The sequence below is a fragment of the Carcharodon carcharias genome, chromosome 18 (genome assembly GCF_017639515.1).
Source record: "Carcharodon carcharias isolate sCarCar2 chromosome 18, sCarCar2.pri, whole genome shotgun sequence".
Taxonomy (NCBI): Eukaryota; Metazoa; Chordata; class Chondrichthyes; order Lamniformes; family Lamnidae; genus Carcharodon; species Carcharodon carcharias.
The window spans coordinates 78,677,972-78,702,861 of record NC_054484.1 but is presented as its reverse complement, the minus strand read 5'-3'; the positions used below and the strand labels follow the sequence as shown (position 1 = coordinate 78,702,861).

The 24,890-nt window shown below is 43.5% G+C and overlaps 1 protein-coding gene across 9 annotated transcripts in view; it reads left to right on the top strand.

Annotated features, from left to right (window-relative positions):
• The window catches only part of wars2 (tryptophanyl tRNA synthetase 2, mitochondrial), an 86,871-nt gene that overhangs the window by 35,886 nt on the left and 26,095 nt on the right, over positions 1–24,890 (top strand). Inside the window, exon 2 of one of the 9 annotated variants that reach the window (XM_041211762.1) lies at positions 726–788. The exons of 6 other annotated variants lie outside the window; for them this stretch is intronic. In XM_041211762.1, coding sequence (XP_041067696.1) covers positions 726–788 — 63 coding nt within the window. Of the gene's footprint in view, positions 1–725; positions 789–3,155; positions 3,211–24,890 lie in introns of those variants that run through there. 2 more of the 9 variants (XM_041211768.1, XM_041211764.1) reach the window with 2 other exon arrangements.

The following is a 24,890-nucleotide window of genomic DNA, read 5'->3' as shown; positions in this document are numbered from 1 at the left end:
AGATAATATCACCAACTTTAACTCTAACACCTATGTGTTCTATTGTACTATTGTCGTTGACATCTTTTGATGATCTGCTTCTATCACTGCTTGTTTGTCCTTACAACCACACCCCCCCCCACCCCCACCTCTCTGTCTCTCTATCTCTCCGCCCCCCACACACACACCTTAAACCAGCTTATATTTCAACTCTTTCTTGGACTCGAACTCAAGTTCTGTCGAAGGGTCATGAGGACTCGAAACGTCAACTCTTTTCTTCTCCGCCGATGCTGCCAGACCTGCTGAGTTTTTCCAGGTAATTCTGTTTTTGTTTTGGATTTCCAGCATCCGCAGTTTTTTTGTTTTTATTTTTGTAATATAAGGTGTTGTTCCTCAAGCTTGTATTGAACTTCATTGGAACACTGCAGTAGGTCAAGGGCAGAGATTTCAGTGTGAGAGCAAAGTGGAGAATTAAAATGACAGGACACCAGAAGTTCGAGGTCATTCTTCCAGACTGAATGGAAGTGTCCCACAAAGCTATCACCCAACCTGTGTTAGGTATTGTTAGATTTAATACTGGTCTTCAGCTTCAGATAATTACAAGGAAAGTGAAATGAAAACTGAAAGTGCTGGAACTTTGAGTTCAGACGAAGTCATTCTGGACTTGAAACGTTAACTCTGTTTCCTTCTGCACAGATGCTGCCAGATCTGCTGAATTTTTCCATCATTTTCTGTTTTTATTTCAGATCTCCAGTATCTGCAGGACTTTGCTTTATCCAAGGAAAGTGAATTTGGTTTGTTGTTGGAAGGTATTGTTACCAGTGTCTACTGAGGAATCCTGCAGCTCATCGAAAATGCTTTTAGTCTGATTGACTGGAATGTTTTTCAATTAACGTTAAAGTGTGAAAGAATGTATTTGTATAGTGCCTTTCACTTCCCTCAAGGCACCTCAAAATGATTTTCACGCAATTAAATAATTGTGAGCCTTGCCTCCATCAGGTGACTAGACAGTTGCTGCAGGAAAAAATGAGAATCGGAGGGAAGGTTGTCCTTTCCAACTCTGTCAGGTCATAATGGGCAAAAGCTTGTACTGGTCTATCATTTGGGAAGAATAGTAAAAGGTTAAAACATAAAATGCTCATTTGTCAACTCATCGCCCCAATAATTTGTATGGCAGTAAATACAATAATAAATTTAAATATCAGTTTTTATACAGATGGTAGAGCACTGCTTGTCCACTGAAGGTGATGTGCACTCAGCCTAAATTGTTCTATGAAGACTTTTCTTTGTAGAAACTTTTACACAACAATTGCAGCATAAGCACTAAACAGTTTTGTTGCAGAAGTCCCGAAGTTCCATTAAGAAAGCGTATCAGTAATTTTAGCTCTGGAGCATTTGATTTCCATTCACTGAGGGTAAGAGTTTGGTTTGGGTAGTTCCCAGTTGCACTGCTATCTCAGAGTGAAAACTGCCTCATTCAGCAAAGCAATCCTTGATTTAGCTGATCCTGGAATTGTATCACAGGCAGCCGCAGAATCCTTGTGACTCACACAGCCACAACCTCTTCGCTACCAAGGAGGACAGCAGCAAAGTGCTGAAGAAGAAAATTTGGGAACTTTTTTTAACAGTTGTCATTGATTTGGATGGTAGTTATAAAATTCTATTGAGCCAAAACTCCAGAATAGTAATGTGTAGGCACAAGATTAACCAGCTCATCTTCTCTTTAAAAAATGATTCAGTCATCAAGAGAAATATCCAGACATTCTGTGAAGTGTCTGTAAGTCATATTGAAGTTTGGTCTGAAGTAAATTTGTGTAGGCTCATTGTGTACTGTTCCATTCCTAATCCTGATTGCCTGTTTTTATGTGTCTCCATATAAAAAAATATAGAAATAGACCAATTTAAAGCTTGTTAAAACTTTGTTAGTAAGAATTGTTGAAGAGTTGTCCATTAATATTTAATGAGGCACCTTGCTCATTCTATTGTCAAATTGAATAATTTACCTTCATAAAACAATTTAGGTAATTTAATGTAACTACTCTGGGTCAACACAGAAAAATAAGTAGAAAATATTCATATTGATTCCCATTATTTTGATGGAGCTCATAAGTAGTTAATGGGTATTTTGCACCCAATATCTTTTCTGCATTTTTAAAAAGAAAAATCACACACTTTATGCTTTTTGTGCTGAATACGGAGAAAATGTGTATTTAAAAGTTAAATTATCTTATTGTCACTTGTATGATGAAATATATAGTCTGGATTTCGGCTGGACACAGGAAAGATTTTATCTGAAAACAGTTTATCTCAGTCAATCCATAATTGCCATTTGGATTGGTTCATTTCTTGAATTGTGCATTTCTTCAGCATTGCAATTTAGAGAGCATTGCACTGTACAGGTGTTATATGAAGAAAACTTTATATCTGTTGAAATCTAAAAAGATCTTCCAATGCTCCTCAGGTCAAGTCCAAGCAGGCAGTTTAAGTGTTAATGCTTTCTATACTAGAACCCCATGGTGTCTAGTTCCCCAAAACACTCTAGCTCTTACAAGAGGTCTCTGTGTTTGTTCCGCCCTTCTCAGTGGGAACTTTGGAGGAAAGCATCAATCTTACCTGTCTTGACCACGGACCGCAAATTTAATGAACAGATCCTTTCTTTTGCCACATGAGCATTACTCAAACCAACAGCTTGTTTGTGAAGGACAAAAAAATTATGGCATGTAACTTAATGTGCTTCATAACAATGCCACTGCTCACCATTTACTAGGATTTTCCTCCTATAAATTTACTAAAATGTGGTTTTACCATGTAGTACATTTTAAAAAGTCATGTAAGTGCCTCCTTGCAATCGGTTGAATGACATTTATTGAATATGAGGAGTTTCCTGAAGCCCTGAAATGGCGCAATTGAGAGTTACAATAGCATGTGCATGTTTCCAACATCCAGCTCTGTCGGGGTCTGCTTAGCTTTCAGACAAGTGAGTACCTGTCTGAGGGGTGGAAAAGTTTTTTTAAAATGTCCCAATTGTTCTGTTGTCAGTGGGTTGTAAGGGCATAAATGGAATGCAGGGCAAGCCACCCTGTAATGCATAGAATATACCAGAATGAAGCAGCAATCGCTTTTCCCGGTTGAATATTTTTTGGAATATCAAAAATATACTCATTTATCTCCTGTAGCATTACACATGGAGTGAAGTTGAAGCGTGGTCTTCGGATAAATTGGGATGCAAAGGTAGGGAATAATAAGGCATATACTTTCTGATGAAGAGTCATTCGGACCCGAAACTTTAACTGTATCCCTTTCCTCAGATGCTGTCAGACCTGCTGAGTTTTTCCAGTTATTTTTGTTTTTGTATACGTTCTGCCCTTAGTTTTATATTTTCGTTAGTTAATCTCCCCTGGAGTTAAAGAGAAAATCTAGCTCTCAGGCCAAGAAGGTTTGGAAGTATTGGGATTAATGAACCTGGATCTGAGCTGGGGAGTGGGGGCTAAGGGAAGGTATGTTATGAAACCATCCGAAAACACTTTAGGTTCAGAAGTGCACTGATGACACCCAGCTTTACCTCACCAATACCTCTCACTGCCCAACCACTCTCTAAATTGATTAAGGAAAAGAGATTTGCATTTATATTTCACAATTTTACAACGTCTAACAGGGTTTAATGGCCAACAAAATACTTTCAAAGTATAGTCACTGTTGCACTAAATGTGGTAGTCAATCTGTGCACAGCAAGCTCCCTTAAGCAGCAATGTGATAATGACCAGATGTGTTTATTTTAATGATATTGATACAGGGATGTGTAGAGATGTACTACCGAGAGACTACTTTAGCTGAACAATGAACTTTATTTACAGAGCTGTTGAATTAGCTGCAGCCTCCAGCAAGACTACAGTACACTCCCCCAGGCTAGAAAACTCCACCCCTTATAAGCTTCCCCGCTCTTGGTGCTGATTGGCTGTTCTGACCACACAGTAAGTCTGGCCTTAAAGCAACAATCACCACACCCCTCCACCTTTAATTCTTTGTTTTACATTGTTTAGTTACACTAATTACTTTATACAGGTGAATAGAAAACAATATCAAAAATCATAGAAATAATCACATTGACACTTTGTCATGAATTCAGATTATACACTTATATACATAGGTCCGGTAATGACAAATCAAGTCGTTGAGGGGTTTTTCTGTTCCAGGTAGAACAGCGTAATTCTGTAGTCTGAGGCTCTCCTACAGGATCGACATTAACTGGAACTGCGAGAACTGGTACCTCTTTTGGCACAGGCAGTTCATTATTATTTGATTCAATGGAGACATCAGTTATGTCTATGACAGGTTGATCAGGTACCTCGGTGCTTATGGGTTTGATAACATTGCTTGGTGGCAACACAGACTGCGGAAGCATCTCCATGTTCCTCAGGTGATCCACGTGTTTTTGAATGATCCAGCCTTTCACGTCTACTTGGTATGGAAGGGGTCCAGTCTCGCAGACAATAATCCCTGGCATCCAACTTGGACCACTAACGACGTTTCTTATATATACGGCTTCATCTACCATAAATTTCCAGGCTCTACTATGTAAATCGTGGCTTGTTTTCTGATTACCTTGGTTCTTCTCTACCCTCCCTGGCAAATTTGGAAATACGAGGCTCAGTCTCATTCTGAGACGATACTTCATAGCAGTTCTGTTGGTGGAACTCCCGTTGTCGCACATGGAGTCGTGCGGTAGCTAAGAAGGAAGCGTGAGATTTTTGTTTCCAAGGTTCCTCCCAACAATTTTTTTAGTACTGACTTAAAAGTTTGGATGGCCCTCTCGGCTAGTCGTTTGATGCTGGATGGTAAGGCACAGTTGGGATGTGTTTAATGCCATTTAGACTGGTGAAGTTCTGAAATTTGACACATGTAAATACTGCTCCATTGTCTGGTACAATGACTTCGGGCAATGAGCTGGAAAGTATTGACATAACCTTTCGATGGTAGCATGTGACATAGGTGATTCCACCTCAACAATCTCTACCCACTTTGCACATCAGTTATGAGCACAAGCATTATGCCAAGGAATGGACCCACTGAGTCTATATGGATCCCTATATGGCCAACCCGTGGCTGGCCAGGCCATTCCCAAGGGTCCTGTAGGGCTGTGGCTGGCAATTTTTGTTGCAGTTGGCACTGTTGACTTCTCAATATCTGCATCTATACCAGGCCACCACATGTAAGTTCTGGCGAGCAGTTTCATTTTAGAAATGGCAGGATGAGTGCTGTGTAATTCGGTTAGGAGCAGTACCCTGCCGGGTACAGGAGTGACTACTCGTGTTCCCTAGAGTATGATGCCATCCTGGCAACTCAATTTGTATTTGCGGGTAAAAAATTGTCTCATTTTCTCGAGACTGGCTCATTTAAACATCCTGTAAGTATCTGGTCTCTAACTTTGGACAAAAGCAGACCTCAATTGATCCTGTTCCTGATCAGCTTTGCGCAGATGGGTGATGTGTCTAAAAGAATTAATTGCAGGGATGATTTCTTGGGGTACAGGAGTACGTGAGATGCTTTCTTGCGAGGGTAGGTGGCTAAACTGTGTTTGCTATGTGTATCCCAGGTCGGTGCTTGAAAGTGTATTTGTAGGCGGACAGAATTAATGTCCATTGCTGAATTCTTGCCGAGGCTATGGGAGGATAACAGTGGCTAAAATGAGCATGAGACCCTTGGAGGGTGCGACTGGAGAATTGATAAGGAGGAACAGGGAAGTGGCAGATAATTTAAACCAATATTTTGTATTTGTCTTCACGGTGGAGGGCACTATAAACATCCCAAAGTTATCAGATAAGCAAGGAGCTAATGGGAGGAAAGATCTTGTAACAAGTCTCTATCACGAGGAACAAAGTATTTGACAAACTAATGGGACTAAAGGCAGACAAGTTGCCAGGACCTGATGGCCTGCATCCAAGGGTTTTAAAGGAAGTGACTATAGAGATGATGGAGGCACTGGTCAAAATATTCCAGAATTCACTGGATTCTGGGAGGGTCCCAGCGGATTGGAAAACCACTAATGTGATGCCCCTGTTCAAGACAAGAAGGGAGGGAGACAAAAAGCAAGAAACTATAGGCCAGTCAGTCTGTTGTTGGGAAAATGCTAGAGTCCATTATTAAGGAAGAAATAGCAGGACATTTAGAAAAGCTTAACGCAATCAAACAGAGTCAACATGGTTTTGTGAAAGGGAAATCATGTTCGACAAATTTGCTAGAGTTCTTTGAGGATATAACAAGCAGAGTTGATAAAGGGGAACCGGTAGATGTAGTGTACTTGGATTTCCAGAAGTCATTAGAAAAGATGCCACACAAAAGGTTATTGCACAAGACAGGAGCTCACGGTATTGGGGGTAATGTATTAGCATGGATTGAGGATTGGTTAACACATGGAAGACAAAGTCGGGATTATTGGATCTTTTTCAGGTTGGAAAGACGTAACTAGTAGAGTGCCACAAGGATCAGTCCTAAGGCCTCAATTATTTACTATCTATATTAATGACTTGGAGGAGGGGGCATAGTGTAATGTATCCAAATGTGCTGGTGATACAAAAATAGGTGGGAAGGGAGGTTATGATAAGGACATAAGGAATCTGCAAGGGGATATAGATAGGTTAAGTGAGTCGGCAAAAACTTGACAGATGAAGTTTAATGTCGGCAAGTGTGATGTCATCACTTTGGTAGGAAAAATCAAAAGGCAGACTATTATTTAAATGGAGAGAGACTCCAAAAAAGTGCAGCAAGAGGAATCTGGTGTATAGGGTGTTGGTGAGGCTGCACCTAGAGCACTGTGTACAGTTTTGGTCCCCATGTTTAAGAAAGAATATACTGGCATTGGAGGCAGTTCAAAAGAGATTCATTAGGCTGATTCCTGGGATGAAGGGGCTAACTTATCAAGAACAACTAAACAGGTTAGGCCTCTATGCATTAGAGTTTAGAAGAATGAGGGGCGATCTTATTGAAATATACAAGATCCTGAGGGGGCTTGACAGGGTAGATGTTGAGGAGATGTTTCCACTAGTGGGGGAATCTCGAATTAGGGAACATAATTACAGAATAAGGAGCCACTCATTTAAAACTGAGATGTGAAGGAATTTCTTCTCTCGGAGGGTAGTGAATATCTGGAATTCTCTACCACAGAGGGTTGTGGAGGCTAAATCACTGAAAGTATTTAAAGAGGAGGTAGATAGACTTTTGAAATATCGGGGAATTGAGGACTATGAGGAACTGGCATGAAAGTGGGGTTGAGGCCTGGGGCAGATCAGCAATGATTTTATTGAATGGCGGGGCAGGCTTGAGGGGCCAAATGGCCTACTCTTGCTCCTATTTCTTATGTTCTAATGAATCCACCTCCTTAACTAGAATAAAAGCAAAGAACTGTGGATGCTGGAAATCCAAAACAAATATAAAAATACCTGGAAAAACTCAGCAGGTCTGGCAGCATCTGCGGAGAGGAACACAGTTAACATTTCAAGTCCGTATGACTCTTCAACAGAACTAAGTAAAAATAGAAAAGAGGTGAAATATAAGCTGGTTTTAAGGGGGGGAGGTTAGAACTGGAAAGAGGGCCAGTGATAGGTGGAGATAGACAAAAGATGTCATAGACAAAAGGATGAAGAGGTGTTGAAGGTGGTGATATTATCTAAGGAATGTGCTAATTAAGGGCACGCAAGGTACAGATAGCCTTACTATGGGTGGAGTGGGGTGAAGGGAAGGGATCGAAATAGGCTAAAAGGTAGAGATAAAACAATGGATGGAAATACATTTAAAAATAATGGAAATAGGTGGGAAAAGAAAAATATATATAAATTATTGGAAAAGATAGGGGGTGGGGATGGAGGAGAGAGTTTATGATCTAAAATTGTTGAATTCAATATTCAGTCCGGAAGGCTGTAAAGTGCTTAGTCGGAAGATGAGGTGTTGTTCCTCCAGTTTGCGTTGAGCTTCACGGAACAATGCAGCAGGCCAAGGACAGACATGTGGGCATGAGCAGGATGGTGTGTTGAAATGGCAAGCGACAGGAAGGTCTGGGTCATGCTTGCAGACAGACCGAAGGTGTTCTGCAAAGCGGTCACCCAGTCTGTGTTTAGTCTCTCCAATGTAGAGGAAACCGCATTGGGAGTAACAAATGCAGTAGACTAAATTGAGGGAAGTGCAAGTGAAATGCTGCTTCACTTGAAAGGAGTGTTTGGGCCCTTGGACGGTGAAGAGAGGGGAAGTAAAGGGGCAGGTGTTGCACCTTCTGCGGTTGCATGGGAAGGTGCCGTCGGAGGGGGTTGAGGTGTAGGGGGTGATGGAGGAGTGGACCAGGGTGTCCCGGAGGGAACAATCCCTGCGGAATGCCACTGGGGGGGTGAAGGGAAGATGTGTTTGGTGGTGGCATCATGCTGGAGTTGGCGGAAATGGCGGAGGATGATCCTTTGAATGTGGAGACTGGTGGGGTGATAAGTGAGGACATGGGGGACCCTATCATGGTTCTGGGAGGGAGAGGAAGGTGTGAGGGCGGATGCGGGGGAGATGTGGACACGGTTGAGGGCCCTGTCAACCACCGTGGGTGGAAAACCTCGGTTAAGGAAGAAGGAAGACATTTCAGAGGAACTGTTTTTGAAAGTGGCATCATCAGAACAGACTCGACGAAGGCGAAGGAACTGAGAGAATGGGATGGAGTCCTTACCGGAAGTGGGGTGTGAGGAGCTGTAGTCGAGGTAGCTGTGGGAGTCGGTAGACTTGTAATGAATATTGGTGGACAGTCTATCACCAGAAATTGAGTCAGAGAGGTCAAGGAAGGGAAGGGAAGTGTTAGAGATGGACCATGTGAAAATGATGGAGAGGTGGAAATTGGAAGCAAAATTAATAAATTTTTCCAGGTCCAGACGAGAGCATGAAGCAGCACTGAAGCAGTCATCGATGTACTGGAGAAAGAGTTGTGGGAGGGGGCCGGAGTAGGACTGGAACAAGGAATAACTGGAGGCGTCCGTTTACGTGGAGTGGGACAGTGATAGGGTTTGCCTTGACTGCTTTAAGATTAAAAAGAGAGTGAATATCAGAATCAGTTACTTTAGGCTCTTTTACATTATGCACTTCTAACATCTTTGCTGTCTGGTTACTTGGCAGTCTGGACATAGCTTTGCACTGCTCTATCAAATGTCCTCTTTTGCGACAGTAATAGCACTTGGCCTCCTTAAATCTACATGTTTTGGGAGTGTGGTTACCCCCACAAGGGTAACATTTTAATTTAAGGATCACTGTCTGATTGCCTCTAATATTACTTTTTTTACTTCTGGGTGATTGGGAATGATTGCCGCTTCACATTTGCTTCTGAGGTTTTGGCATACACCTGGTCGTAGGTTCCCGCCCTAACTGGTAAATGGAGCCATTTTGCAAGCTCTTTAGCTCCTGTGAATCTTTTTCAGCACTTTCCATGGCCAGTGCTATCTCTATTATTCGTTTAAAATTTATGTCAGCTTCTGCCAGCAATCGACGCTGAATGTCATTGCGCACGCCACAAACTAAACGATCCTGTAGCATGTCATTCAAGGGCATTCCGAAATCACAATGCTCTGACAATTGCTCCAACTTAGCGATGTAAGTCGTGATCAATTCACCTGGGGCCTCACCCTCATATTAAATTTGAAGTTTTGCATAATGACTGATGGTTTGGCCTGAAAATGGCCAAATGACTTGAAATATTGCTGTGGGATCTTTCACACCCACCTGAAACAGCTGATTTAAGGTCGTATCCAAAAATGTCAAACTATTTGTATGATATTCAGTATTGGATGATCAAGAAGTTCCCTCCAACTAAATATTTTGAAGCCTGAAGCCATTGTTTTCATTCCCTGCCTCAAGCACTGTTTCCTAGTCACTGACTCCATCCCTCTAGCTGGCAACTGCCTGAGGTGGGACCAGACTGCTCGCAACCTTGGTGTCATATTTAATCCCAAGATAGCCTTCTGACCACATACCTGTTCCATCACCAAGACCACCTGCTTGCACCCCTTTGACATTGGCTGGCTCCACCCTGTCTCAGCTCAACTGCAGCCCGTATCCTAACTCTCACAAACACCCAATCATCCATCACCTGTGCGCACTGTGGCCCGACAATGTTTCAATTTTAGAATTCTCATCCTTGTTTTCAAAACTCTTCATGGCTTTATTCTTCTCTGTCTCTGTCACCTCCTCCAGCCATACTGCTCCCTACATGGCAATCAGGAATTTGCCATGCAAGCAACAAGCTAGCTTACACAGCAAACAGAAGTCAGATGGAGTACCTCCGAGATCTCTGTGCTCCTCCAACTTTGGCCTCTTGTGCATCCCTTTTTTTAATCACTCCGTCATTGATGGCCTTGCTTTCAGCTGCCTAGGCTCGGAACTCAGAAATTCCCTTCCTAAAGCTCTCCGCATCTCTACCTCTCTTTCAAGACCTTTCTTAAGACTCCTCTTGAAACCTCCTTCTTTGACCAAGCTTTTGGTCATCCTCCTGTGGTTCAGTGTCAAATTTTGTTTGATAACATACCAGTGAAGTGCCGTGGTGCATTTGACTACATATAAATACGCCTTGATGATGATGAGCAGGAGAGGGAGAATTGGAAGACAGTGGAATGCACAGCAATAGGACACGACCAATTTCTTCAGAGAAATGAGACAAGCTGGGGAGAGGGATAGCGGAGGGGCGATACTGTGCAGGAAGTGGATAAAAGTAGATAAATGGCACATGGGGAAGGGTTGGATGACACTGGGTCAGGTCAGTTATCCTCTCAGTTGAAGGATGGAGCACCATCTGGGTGCAACTGCACGGCATTACATATCAATTCCATCTCTGAGGGCAACATCATTTTCTCAGCGTTGAGGGGAGTTAGCTTTCAGTTCATGGTGAGGATGTAGTGCTGAAATGCTTCAGTGAGGGGCTAGAAGGTGTATGAATCTTTGTTTTAGCAGTTGATGGGGAGTGAATTTGCTTCACATTGGATGTGGGGGACACTAGAATGTGCCCAAATTTGTTATAAATTTGTATTTGCTCATTGGAAGATGTTCACCAGGTTCAGGTATTCTGGTATGCTATGGATTCTTGCAAAATGGCAACTGGGGGAGAATGTGGGGTGTTTTGGTTCACTTTATTCAGGCTTAGGTCAGATGTCTTTTTCTTCTGTTTTGCCATTCCTTTTGCTCTCAGTTTTTCAGGTGGCTGTTGGATTTGAGAAGTACAGAGCCACAGTTGATGATGAACTCTCTCTCTCTCTCTCTTATTTTGAAATACAACCCCTGGCTTCTTTTCTCTACTGCAAAACCATCCCCTTCACTCTCACCTGCAACAATAAGTGTAAGAAGTGCATGGACTTCTTTGTCACTATGATTGAGACCATCTGCTCAGCACCAGCTGCTGTGCCGTCTCTTCCACTAGTTCAACTAGCAAAGCTTCCTATAATACCGACCCGCCCCCGCCCCGGCCCTTGCCCTGAACTTGCATCTTTCTCTGGATTTTCTCATTTTTCCCCTCGTGCCCTTTCTGAACTCACCTTGTCCATGAGGCTCACCTCCTGCTCCCTTGATCCTCTTCCCACTAAACTGCTGATTGCCCAACTCCTCCTGACCCCTATGTTAGACTACATTGTAAATGGTTCTCTTTCTTCAGGTGTTGTCCCTCTCTCCTTTAAATCTGCAATAAACGCCCCTCTCATCAAAAAAAAAACGCTTGACCTCTCCATTCTTGCAAACTACCATCCAGTCTTCAACCTCCCTTTCCTCTCCAAATTCATTGAACATGTTGTCGCCTCCCAAATCCATTCCCATCTTTTCCAGAACTCCATGATTGAAATGCCCCAGTCAAGTTTCTGCCCCTTCCATTGTATCAAAACAGCTCTTTTCAAAGTCACACATGACATCCTATGTGACTGCGACAAAGTAAACTTTCTCTCACCTTTCTCAACCTGTCTGCAGCTTTTGACATGGTTGATCATACCATCCTCCTCCAACGCTTCTCCACTGTTGTTCAGCTGGATGGGACTGCTCTCATCTAATCCCATTCTTATCTAGCTAATCATAGCTAAAGAATCACTTTCAATGGTTTCTCTTCCAGCTCCCGCAGCACTATCTCTGGTGACCCCCCAAGGATCTAGGGGGCCCTGGATTTCTCATCCAAATGCTGCAGTTTGAGACACAGTGTTAGCTTTCACATGTGCACTGATGGCAGCCAGCTCTTTCTCACCACCGCCTCTCTCAACCCCTCCACAGATGCAAAATTATAAGACTACTTACCTGACAACCCGAAATTTCTTCCAGTTAAATATTGAGAAGACTGAAAGCATTAGGCGGAATCATCCCAGATTTGCACCAAGTGCAATAGAGTGGGAGGGGGGGAGGGGACAACACTTTACCCTCCGGCCACAATGGCGGCTTTTCATACCGTATCGACCCAGAATCACAGAATTTTAATGGCATAGAAGGAGGCCATTCGGTCCATCGTGTCTGCATCGGCTCTCCAAATGAGCACTGTGACCTAGTGCCATCGCCCTGCCTTTTCCATGTATCCCTGCACATTGTTTCTATTCAAATAATCATCTAATACTCTCTTGAATGCCTCGATTGAACCTGCCTCCACCACACTTCCAGAAATGCATTCAAACCATTCATTGTGTGAAAAAGCTTTTTCTCACCTCACATTTACTTCTTTTGCAAATCACTTTAAACCTGTGCCTTCTCGTTTTTGAACCTTTTACGAGCGGGAACAGCTTCTCCCTACCTACTCTGTCCAGGCCCCTCATGATTTGGAACATCTCTATTAAATCTCCTCTTAGCTGCCTTTTCTCCAAGGAGAACAGTCACAACCTCTCCAATCTATCTTCATAACTGAAGTTTTTCGTCCTTGGTACCATTCTTTTGAACCTCTTCTGCTCTCTTTATTGTGTTCATATCCTTCTCATAATGTGTCACCCAGAACTCTACACAATACTCCAGCTGAGGTCTAACAAATGTCTTTTATAAATTCAGCACAACCTCCTTGTTCTTGTATTCTATGCTCCTATGAATAAAGCCCTGAATACTGTATGCTTTATTAGCTGCTCTCTCCACCTGTCCTGCCACCTTTAGTGATCTATGCACATTTGCACCCAGGTCTTTCTGCTACTACACCCCCTTCAAAATTTCACCCCTTATTTTATATTGTCTTTCCATGTTCTTCCTACCAAAATGCATCACCTCACACTTCTCTGCATCGAACTTCACCTGCCACCTATCTGCCCACTGCACCAACTTGTCCCAAGCCCACCGCATTAATTATGCATTCCCAGGATACACGCTGTTTCGATGGTGGGCAGGCTCCAATTCACCTGCCGTCTCCTCACCACTTCATCACGCTAGGCAGCACATTTGAAATACAGCTGTGCTTAGTGCTTCCAGCCCAGGACTGCAGCAAAGAAGACATGGTCCAGAAAGGCAAGAAGACCTCAAGCGCCGTTTGGTTGCCATGGAGACCCACTGTGATGTCCTCTACTCCCATTCTGGCTGCAGGAGAGGCAGCTACATTACCACTCCAGCTTGGTAGGCAACCAAGTGGTGATCAGTGCCAATGCTGCACAGAAGAGGTTGGCCATCCAATGCAGATTGAGGATCCATTCAGCCAGGGTAAGGCAACTATCTCACACATTCAAGCCCATCACACATTCACTGGCATCTCACTCACTGCCAGCTCAAGGGACATCACCATCTCACACATACCCTCACATGTCCATCTGGCCTCATTTCCTCTGGAGACTGCCTCCTCAGACCTTACCATCTTGAGGGCCACTTGCACAGATCAACACGTGCCCCATACGCCCTGATCTTGAAGTCTCTTCCCTTGCCTGAGGCCACCTCTCCCCTTTCCCCAAACAAGCCCTAGGCCTACAAACATTGAAAAGCCATCCACATATGCTTGATCTGGTAGATAGAAACCTGCCTGTGAGCTCCCCCTAAAAGTGATGTGGTGCTGCCTGTGAACCCTGGCACTGAAGACTGCAAGTGCTGACTGAAGCAAGATAGGCAAACAAACCTTGAAGTCCTGAGCGAAATACAGCCGCCAAGTGCATGCCTTATGTACGCTGCTGTGAAACACATCGGCGTGTTTTCTCACTGATGTGGGCGGATGATCCAGTGGGTGGGTGGGGAAGTAGAACGATTCTGGCAGGCTGGCCTTTATAATGATATGCAGATATATCACAATGAGATTCCCGACATCCGATGGTGGGAAACATGGCCTGCTATCGGCTGCTGAGCGGAAGATCGCAAATGTGCCATATTGTCTGCTCATGCCACTGAACACACCCAACGCCAGCAGGCACGGAAAATCTCGGCCATTGTTTTTGGACCCTAGGGAGCACCATTCCCTAGATACTAACTGCCCCCCTCTTCCAGGCAACAGTCTGCAAATAAGTCAGTCTGTTCAAACCTTGGTATCACATTTGACGGGATGAGCTTCCAACCTCCATATTTATGCCATCACTAATCCTGCCTATTTCCACCTCTGTACCATTGCCTGACGTTGTTCCTATCTTTTCTCATCTGCTGCTGAAACCCTCATTTAACGTAACCTGTTAGAGGTACCTCTAAACTTGATTTTTCCAACACACTCCTGCTGGTCTCCCACATTCTACCCTCCATGAATTTGAGGCCACCCTGGGTTGCCCGTGTCTTAACCCACAGCAAGTCCCAGTTCCCTATCACTCCTGTATTTGCATTTGCTCTCGGTCAAGCAATGCCTTGATTCCTTGCCCCTTCCTAACTCTGTAATACCCCCCCAGCTCCACAGCCCTCCAAGATATCTGCATTTCTCTAACTCTAGCTTCTAGTGCATCTCCAATTTTAATCACTGCACCATTGGTGGCCACGCCCTCAGTTGCCTAGCCCCCATGCGCTGAAACCCCCTCCCTAAGCATCTCTATCTTGCTTTCCTCGATTAAGACACTTGTAAAACCTAACTCTTTGAGCAAGCTTTGGCCATCTGATGTATGTCCTTATATAGCTCGATGTCATGCTTTGTTTTATAATTCTCCTGTGAAGTTCCTTGGTATGTCTTTATATTAAAGGCTCTATATAAATATAAGTTGTTGTTATACCATTCTCTTCCTCAACACCATGTCAATTTAGTTGCGAATTTAGTCACTTCCAATCCCTGCTCATACCTCTTCTCGTTCCATCCCCATTATTCCTGCATTCGTCAGGATAGAGATGGTGAAAGTTGTATAAGTCTACTGAAGTCAGTGATATTTTGAAATAAAATTAGTTATGTTGAATCATGTTTGCTTCACAGATGGCTCAAAGTTCAATGTAACAATACTTCACAAATATCAGCTGCTGAGATGTACTCGTTTTATATTTTTTTATTAAAAATACTTTATTCATAAACAGAACGAAGAAAGGTATGCTGTTTATAAATTTTATGTTTTATGTTTTGCTGTTGTACTTCCCCTTCAGTGAGAAGGTGGAACAATACAGGTGAGTTATTAATATGGCAGACCTTAGTCTAGCAGTAGGCTACCATTCTTTCTGGGAGACCCTCTTCCCTTTCCCCTTTCTCTGAGCGAATTTAAATATTATATCTTAGAAAGTGCAACCAACTGGTTGTTTAACTGAAACAAAAACAGAAAATGCTGGAAAAATTCAGCAGGTCTGGCAGCATCTGTGGAGAGAGAAACAGAGTTAACACTTTGAGTCCATATGACCCTTTTTCAGAACCTTTTTATGGTTGTTTAACTGAATGTTTAAAAATTGTACTGATTGGCATTTCACAACTTCCAGCGATGTATCATTTTATTTTTGGATCATATGCCACATTGCTCTGCTTCTTAATTAGATTTCTAATATATGTCTGTTTTTGTAAAAAGAATATAACCTGCCATTTGCTGCTGGGGTCAAACATGCGGACAGAATGTTGGGAGTATGCACAAACTGTACACAGAAACCTGTATTTTCCTTTAGTCAAGATCACTGGACATCAGGCTTAACACACAGCTGATTCCAGCAAATTTCCCAGGATCAGTAAAATTTCGAGCAAGTTTCCAACAGGATGTCTATCTGCACCTTGGTGCTGATCACTATGTGTTGAGGGAGAGGGGTTGTGAGACTGGGTTACTGCTTGTACTTTATCATTTGCAGCAGCTTAAAAGGTGCAGGCAGCCTCATTTAGAAGAAAATAAACATTGTCCTGGTGTAGAGTAGCTTTGCCATTTTGTTGTGCTGCAATCATCCAGTTATCCTTGCCTCCTTGTATTTAACCTTTTGGAGCTGTATTCCAGTCCCTAGTAATTCTGGACATCATTTGAATGCAGGTGCTCTTTATGTGCAGCCATAGTGGTAACGAAGGGTAATGACAATGAGGTTAGACTCTACTCTCATTATCACTTAATTTTGTAAGGGTTTCTATCAATTTTTTGTACGAAATGTAAGACAGACAAAAATGCTAAGGCTCAATGTAATAATGAGTTCCCAGCTAACGTATACTGTCCTGTGACAATACCAGAAGAGGAAAACCTTGCTCTCCGCATACCTTTTTTTTTAAGGTAATATGAAAATTCAGCAATATTGCTCTTCATATGCTTACATCTAGATCCAAGTTATCACCCTCTCCCATTGGCCTCTCTCTTACAGTGCTGTTTTCCTCATGGCTACGGTTAACCTGGGCATGACTCCTTTGTGATAAGTGCTCTTATCATTGGCCTCTGCAATTAGGGTTCGGTCCACAGACAACTTTGTTGCTGCTGATATTCAGAAGTCCTGTCACAAACTGTTGATTCTACTTTCCTTGGGCTGTCACTTTCTCTCAGCAACCAACCAATTGTGTTATCAGCTTCCCTTAGCCATTGTTTTAATTTGCTCCTCTAACCCATTCCTGTTGCCCTCAGATGAGGGGTGATTGTGTGCTGTACTGTTGCTATCTTCAGATGGATCCAGTGTAATTTCATTGTGCACCCCTGGTGTAGATCATAGGTTTTTTTTTATCAGTTAGTGATGAGGATAGATCCATAACTGACTGACTGAGTAGCGTGAGTTATGGAACAGGATTGATCCTGATTTATGTAGCAGTGGCATACCAATACACCAGGTGTAGTATTACAGTACATTTCTTCAAAATGTTGGCCGTGGCTCACTGGATAACACTAGCACCTGAATCAGAAGGTTGTTAGTTCAAGTCCCACTCCAGAGACTTGAGCACAAATCTAGGCTGATACTCCAATGCAGTACCGAGAGAGAGCTGCACTGTTAGAGGTGCTGTTTTCCAGATGACTTTTTAAACCCCAGCCCAGTTGACACTCTGAAGTGGACAGAAAAAATCCCATGGCACTGTTTTGAGCAGTGCAGTTTTTTTCCCCAGCATCCTGGTCAATATCTGTCCCTCAATCATAATCTGGTTGTGCTCACAACATTGTTAATGGGTGCTTACCGTGTGCAAATTGGATGCTGTTTCCTACATTACAGCAGTGACTTAAATTCCTGTAAAGCGCTTTGGGATGTCCTTAGATTATGGAAAGATGCTATATAAATATCAGTCTTTCTTTAATCCAGCAAGTGAGACAGTGGCCGGGATTTTCTATGCCTGCTGACGCCGGGCATGTTCGGTGGCGTGAGCGGACAAAATGGCACCATCGGTTTCACAACCACAGCTTGCGATCATCCACTCAGCCACATTCCCAGCCATCAGACGTCGCGGACCTTATTGTAATACATCAGTGTATCATTATAAGGCCAGCCCACCGGACTCATTTCCCAGCCCCCCACCTTTGCTGGATCATCCACCCACGGCAGGAAAACGCCAACATGTTTCATAACAATACATAAGCGGAGTGCACTTGGCAGGTTGCACTTTACTCGGGACTTTGAGGTTTGTTTGCCTACCTTGCTTCGGTCAGCACTCACAGTCATCAGCGCCAGGCTTCATAGACAGCACCACATCAATTTTAGGGGGGGCTCACGGGCAGGTCTCTACCTACCAGATCAGCCAGATGCGGGTGGCCTTTCAATGGTTGCAAGTCTAGGCCTTGCTTGGGGAAGGGGGAGAAGTGGCCTCAGGCAAGGAAAAAAGCTTTAGGGCGAGAGCTGTACTGGGGAAGGAGGGTATCTTAGGGTGTGTATGGGGGCACGTGTTGACCTGTGCAAGTGGCCACGAGATGGTGAGAGCTGAGGAGGCAGTCTCTAAAGGAGATGAGGCTGGATGGACATGTGAGGGTATGTATGTGAGAATGGGTGGTGATGTCCCTTGAGCTGGCAGTGAGTGAGATGCCAGCGAATGTGCGATGGGCTTGAGTGTGTGAGTTTAGAGTGATGAGATGGCTGCCATACCCTGGCGGCATGGATGAGATCATTTGCTAGAGTGTTGAATGAATACTTCACGTCCGTCTTCACCCAAGAGAATGAGGATGAAGGTATGGAACTCGGAGAGAGAGACTGCGAGGTTCTTAAGTAAGTTGATATAGGGAATGACAAGGTATTGGAAATGTTGGCAGGCTCAAAAGTGGACAAATCTCCAGGTCCGGATTATTTGAGTCCCAGACTGCTGAGGGAGGCAAGAAAGGAGATCGCAGGGGCTCTGACCCAAATTTTTAATTCCTCTCTGGCCACAGGGGAGGTGTCAGAGGACTGGAGAACAGCTAATATGGTTCTGCTATTTAAGAAGGGTTGTAGAGGTAAGCCAGTGAGTCTCATGTCAGTGGTAGGGAAACTATTGGAGAAAATTCTGAAGGAGAGTATCTATTTCCACTTGGAGAAACAAGGTTTGATCAGGGATAGTCAGCATGGCTTTGTCAGAGGGAGGTTATGCCTAACAAATTTGATTGAATTTTTTGAGGAGGTGACCAGGTGTGTAGATGAGGTTAGTGCAGTTGATGTAGTTTATATGGATTTCAGCAAAGCCTTTGACAAGGTCCCACATGGGAGACTTTCAAAGAAGGCAAATGCACATGGGATACAGAGTAATTTGATAAGGTGGATTCAAAATTGACATAGTTGTAGGAAGCAGAGGGTGATGACAAAAGGATGTTTTAGTGACTGGAAGCCAGTGTCCAGTGGCATACCACAGGGATCTGTGCTTGGTCCCCTATTATTTGTCATTTATATAAATGACATAGATGACAATGTCAGGGGTAGGATTAGTAAGTTTGCGGATGACATAAAGATTGGCCGGGTGGTTAACATTGAGGTTGAGTGTCTTGGGCTACAGGAAGATATAGATGGGATGGTCAAATGGGCAAATAAGTGGCAGATGGAATTTAACCCTGAAAAGTGTGAGGTGATGCACTTTGGAAGGAGTAATTTGACAAGGAAGTATTCAATGAACGGCATGGCACTAAGAAGTTCTGAGGAACAAAGGGACCTTGGTGTATGTGTCCATAGATCTCTGAAGGCAGAGGGGCATGTTAGTGGGGTGGTGAAAAAGGCATATGGGACACTTGCCTTTATCAATTGAGGCATAGATTACAAAAGTAGAGAGGTCATGTTGGAATTGTATAGAACCTTGGTGAGGCCACAGCTGGAGTACTGTGTGCAGTTCTGGTCACCACATTATAGCACTGGAGTGAGATTCGCCAGGATGTTGCCTGGGATGAAACATTTAAGTTAGGTTGGATAGTTAAGAGAGGTTGGATAGACTCGCATTGTTTTTGTTGGAGCAGAGAAGACTGAGGGGCGACCTGATCGAGGTGTATAAGATTATGAGGGGCATGGACAGAGAGGATAGGGAGCAGCTGTTCCCCTTAGTTGAAGGGTCAGTCACAAGGGGTTATAAGTTCAAGGTGAGGGGTAGGAGGTTTAGGGGGGATGTAAGGAAAAACATTTTTACCCAGAAGGTGGTGACGGTCTGGAATGCACTGCCTGGGAGGGTGGTGGAGGCGTGTTGCCTCACATCCTTTAAAAAGTACCTGGATGAGCACTTGGCACATCATAACATTCAAGGCTATGAGCCAAGTGCTGGTAAATGGGATTAAGTAGGTAGCTCAGGCGTTTCTCACGTGTCGGTGCAGACTCGATGGGCCTCTTCTGCACTGTGATTCATTCTCGATCTGCATTGGATGGCCAACCTCTTCTGTGCAGCATTGGCACTGACCACCACTGCCACCCCCTGCCATGCTGGATTGGTGAAGCTGCTGCCCGTCCTGTGGCCAGAGTGGGGATAGAGGACATCATGGCGGCCTCCACGGCACCTAAATGGTATTCCAGTAATGCATCATTAAACCTGGCGGCTGCAGTCTTTTTGCCTTTCGTCAGGACATCGTCCCTGCAGTAGTCATGGGCTGGAAGCACTGAGATGTGCGCGCACACCTAGACTTTAAATATGGCGCCTGGTAATTAAGAGCCCGCCCGCCATCAAGACAGCATGTTTCCTTGGAATGCATAAATAACATGGCGGTTTCGGGATGATACAGCATGAAAACCCGCCATCACGGCGGGCACATAAAACATCATTTTACCCACCCGCTTCTGCACTTAATGCAAATCTGGGACGATTCCACCCAGTGATTGTGAAATTCCTCCTCCATTCCCTCGGAGAGGAATGCCATTCATGGCTCAGAGTGAAATTCACTTCTTTGACCAAGCTTTTGGTCATCCTTTCCAATCTCCCTATCTTTTGGTTTGGCATCTTTTTTTATTCCTTATGCCTCAGTGCAATATTTTTGTGACGCTTTCCTACATTAGAGGTGCTAAATAAATACATCTTGTTAAAGTCTCTGATAGGAAGTCTAGGGCTTTATAGCTATGTTCTATGAACCAATATCAGCACTTAAGTGTTAATTTCTGATATTTTAAATATTAAGGCAGGTGGGTTACAGAAGTCACGTTAAGCAATGTGTGTATAAATCAGCTACACCAACGAAAAGAATGCGACTTATATTTCCAGCAATTTCTGCTTTTATTACAAAGGGATATTTGTCCCCTCTCACTCTGCTTTGATATCATGCATATCTGATTTTATTGCTGGGGGAACCTCACAGAATCCTATGCTTGACCCCTCAGGAGCTGCAGCTTGTCATAGTGTCCTTCAGTTGAATTAGCATCTGGCCTCATTCATCAGCTGTATCAGGAATGATGATTTGAAAGATCTTTGACAAATGGGGATGCATGGAAACAGTAATGCTTCGGAGCAAGGAGCAGCAAAGTATTTGCTGCATGATTCCAGGATTGCACAGTGGCCCTTGACAGCCCACTAAGACCTGTGAGGGGAAGTTCCTTTCTTAGCATTAATCCTTCACAAAATTTGGATAGAAGAGACAATAAACATTCGCATAATCACTTACTGGTCAAGGAACCCCTGGCCGTCAGATGTATTATTGTCCATGTTTATTGGCAATTAGAATTCCAAAAGGGCAAAATTGTCTCCGGTTGGTGGTCCACATTTGGGTTTTAACTGTTGACATTGCTCTTGAGAGAGGGAATCTAGTGGAACACAATTTCCGCCAATATTTGGTCCTTACAACATGTCTAGGATCCAACAAAGTTTTCCACTTGGAGGTTATAAGTTTCATTTACATGTTGATTAAATTATTTATCATAGCATTAGCTATGAATTATTAGCAGTTGCTCAGTGATGGGTTAAATTATAGCCCTAGGGCTGAATTTTACACTTTGCTGGCAGATCGGGTGTAAAATAGCACGAGGTGACATCAGCGTCCCAATGTCATCCTGTGCTCGTGCGACACTTCGGTCAGTGGGCGCGTGCAAAAGTTGGATGCGCGCCTGCTGACAATTAAGAGGACAATTAAGCCCATTAACAGTGTAATTGACTCTGATTTTTCATCGCCCATCCAACCTTACGGGCGAATCAGCCAGGCAGCCTTTGCATTTTTCATCAAACTTCATTCACGGGCGGAATGAGATTTCTGTGATGAAATAAAATAAAAATAAATTTCTGTGGACAGCATTTTCATCAGCTAAATTTTCAGCTGATTGATTATGATGCATGGACACTCTTTTTTTCAGCTTTTTCAGAACTTCAGCTCCCTGAGGCAGCTTTCTGCCTCCAGGGCACTTTCTGTCATCACTGGCCCGCGCCCACATTGACATAATCGCCCACCCTCGTCGTGCGCTCACCCCAGCAACGCTGAGCATTTCAGCGCGCATTTCATGCTGGCTGGCCATTAATTGGATAGCCAGCATGAAATCGCGGTTGGCCTCGGTAGTCCATTTCCAGGCCAATCCCGGGCCTGCCATTTGCACCCTCCCACTGAGCTGAAAATTTGGGCCCTGGTATACATTCAATGTGTTCGATCACTCATACTGAAGGTTTTAACTGTGCCATGATTGACTAATGTTTGTTGTTTTCCTCACCTCATCCTGGCTGCCTAACGCACTAACCCCACCTGACATTCCAGTCCTAAGAACTAATCGCATCACATGATGTCAAGCCTGGATTGATTCCAATGTTGTGCCCATTGATTCTTTGAAGATACAGCCACCAACCAGAGACAATTTTGCCCTTTTGGAATTCTAATTGCCAATAAACATGACAATAATACATCTGAGGGCCATGGGTTCCTTGACCAGTAAGTGATTATGTGAATGTTTATTGTCTCTTCTATCTAAATTTTGTGAAGGATTAATGCTAAGAAAGGAACTTCCCCTCACAGGTCTTAGTGGGCTGTCAAGGGCCACTGTGCAATCCTGGAATCATGCAGCAAATACTTTGCTGCTCCTTGCTCCAAAGGTACTGAGAAAAAGGGGAAGAAAGAAGAACCAAGCCAAAATATTTTTTCATTCTGATTTCCAAAAGTAAGGATTTGATATCTTTTGTAATTGCTGAATAACATAAGCCTTTAGAAGGTTTAAGAAATAAGTGAGGGGATCCAACAAATCTGCATGATAATTTTGTGTTTTAAAAAAAAACCTGGGTTTATCTAGCAACTTTCACAACCACCAAAACACTTTACAGCCAAAGTACTTTTTGAAGTATAGTAACTATAAGGTTGGAGACAGTAAATATTTTCCCCCTCAACTTTTTTGAAACAGTTTCAAAAATTGTAGCATAATGATTCTATAAGAATTGGCTATTTGTCTAATAATGGTAAATTTAAATAGAAAATGTTCAATAGTTATAAAATCATAGCGTGTGGTAACTCAGTGGGACAGATAAACAAGTTTCAACAAAATCGTAACTTTTTATAAACTGGTTTTATAATATTTATAAAATATGTATCATTGTATAATATGATCTTACTACACAAGGTGTGGCGAGAAAATCCTTTCCCTACCAAGTTTAAGCAGTTAATAGCTGAGCGTTCAGACCCACAGAGTTTGATCTCTAACTGTGTGCCGGTCTCAGCCGATGTTGTAGTAGATCATGTGTCCTGTGCCAGAGAAAGGGTAAACAGGGAAATGAGAACGAGATGTAAATCCATGGGTGGGATTCTCTGGTCCCTCCCACCACCGGGATTGTCCGGTCCAACTGAAAGTTAATGGGCTTGTGGCTGAGCCGCCAAATCTCCCGCAGCGGGTCCTGACATGACGGTGCCGGAAATTCCTGATGCATAATTAAGGAACCATTTAAAAAGTTGTTTGTAGATATGATTGATCCCCTAGCAATCTCACAAACCACTGAATTGACAATGCCAAACTATGCATCAAGGTGTCCATAGTGCCATAGAACTCAAGTCCGCTGAGGCATGTAGTTGAATATGTTCTCAAGTTAATAGAGAACAGATTACTTTGGCAGAACACACTTTGAGGAATCTGGAGCAGAACCAATTGAAGGTCTGGTACAACTGCAGTACAAAAAGCTACCCATACAATCAGCCTCAGAAGTGCTAGAGTTACTGCCAGTGGGGTGAAATGAGTTCCAGACACCTTTATGAAAAAATGCAGATGAAAAGCAGGTGATCATGTTACCATCCTGACATTATAAGCAGCAGGTATGTGATGTGAAAACGTTGAAACTTTCTCTTAATCATGATAAGTTGGTTATGTAGCCTTTTAGCCGAGAGGAAGTTCAGAATGATGGCACAATCGATTTCAATCACCAAAACGAAGAGGAAGATTGCTTTGGCTGTCACATTATCACCTGTTCAGGAACAACAGACTGAGGGATCTAGTCTTTGTTTTCAGCCAAGGCAGCTGATAGGTGCCAATCTAGCCCTGTACAGTATACGAGAGTGCATAAAGAAGAGAATGTGGCAGAAATTAAATCAAGTTTTGGGTGAAAGATGTAATGGCTTGACAGTACCTAATGTATATCCAATGCATCATATGGAACAATTTTTTTGTGAACTTAGGAGATGGTAAGCAGCTGACAATGTTTGGTCTGACCAGAGGTTATGAGTCAAACCATAGACTGGCACAAACTCCATTCCTGGCTCCATCCTTTTCCTGGCACTCTGATGCTGAACCAGACCATTCGCAACCTTGACTCTGAGCTGAACTTCGGACCCCATTTTCTGTCCCTTCTCAAAGAAGCCTACATCCATCTCTGTAAGATCATCCGTCTCCACCCCGTCTCAGCTAATCTACTAAAATCCACATTCATGTCTTTGTTACCTTTAGGCTTGACGATACCAATTCTTTCCTGGCCAGCCTCTGTAACGTGAGCTCATCTGCTGACGTCACCTATCCTAACTCTTACCTATTCCTAACTTCATTATCATTTGGTCCAGCAATGCTTCAACTATAAAATTCTCATCCTTGTTCTCAAATTGTTCAATCTGCTTGCTGCCAGCTCCTTCACCCACTCACCCCTTCCCTGCCACACTAGCCCCTTTTTACTCCATAACGTCCTTCGGTCCCAATACACTGAGTTCACTGCGCTGCTCCAATTCTGGCCTTGAGTGCATCCCTGATATTAGTCGCTGCACCGTTGTCAGCTGCCTAGGCCCTAAGCTCTGGCTTCCCTCCTCTAAATCTCTCTGCATCTCAAACTCTCTCCTCCTTCAAAACCTATCTTT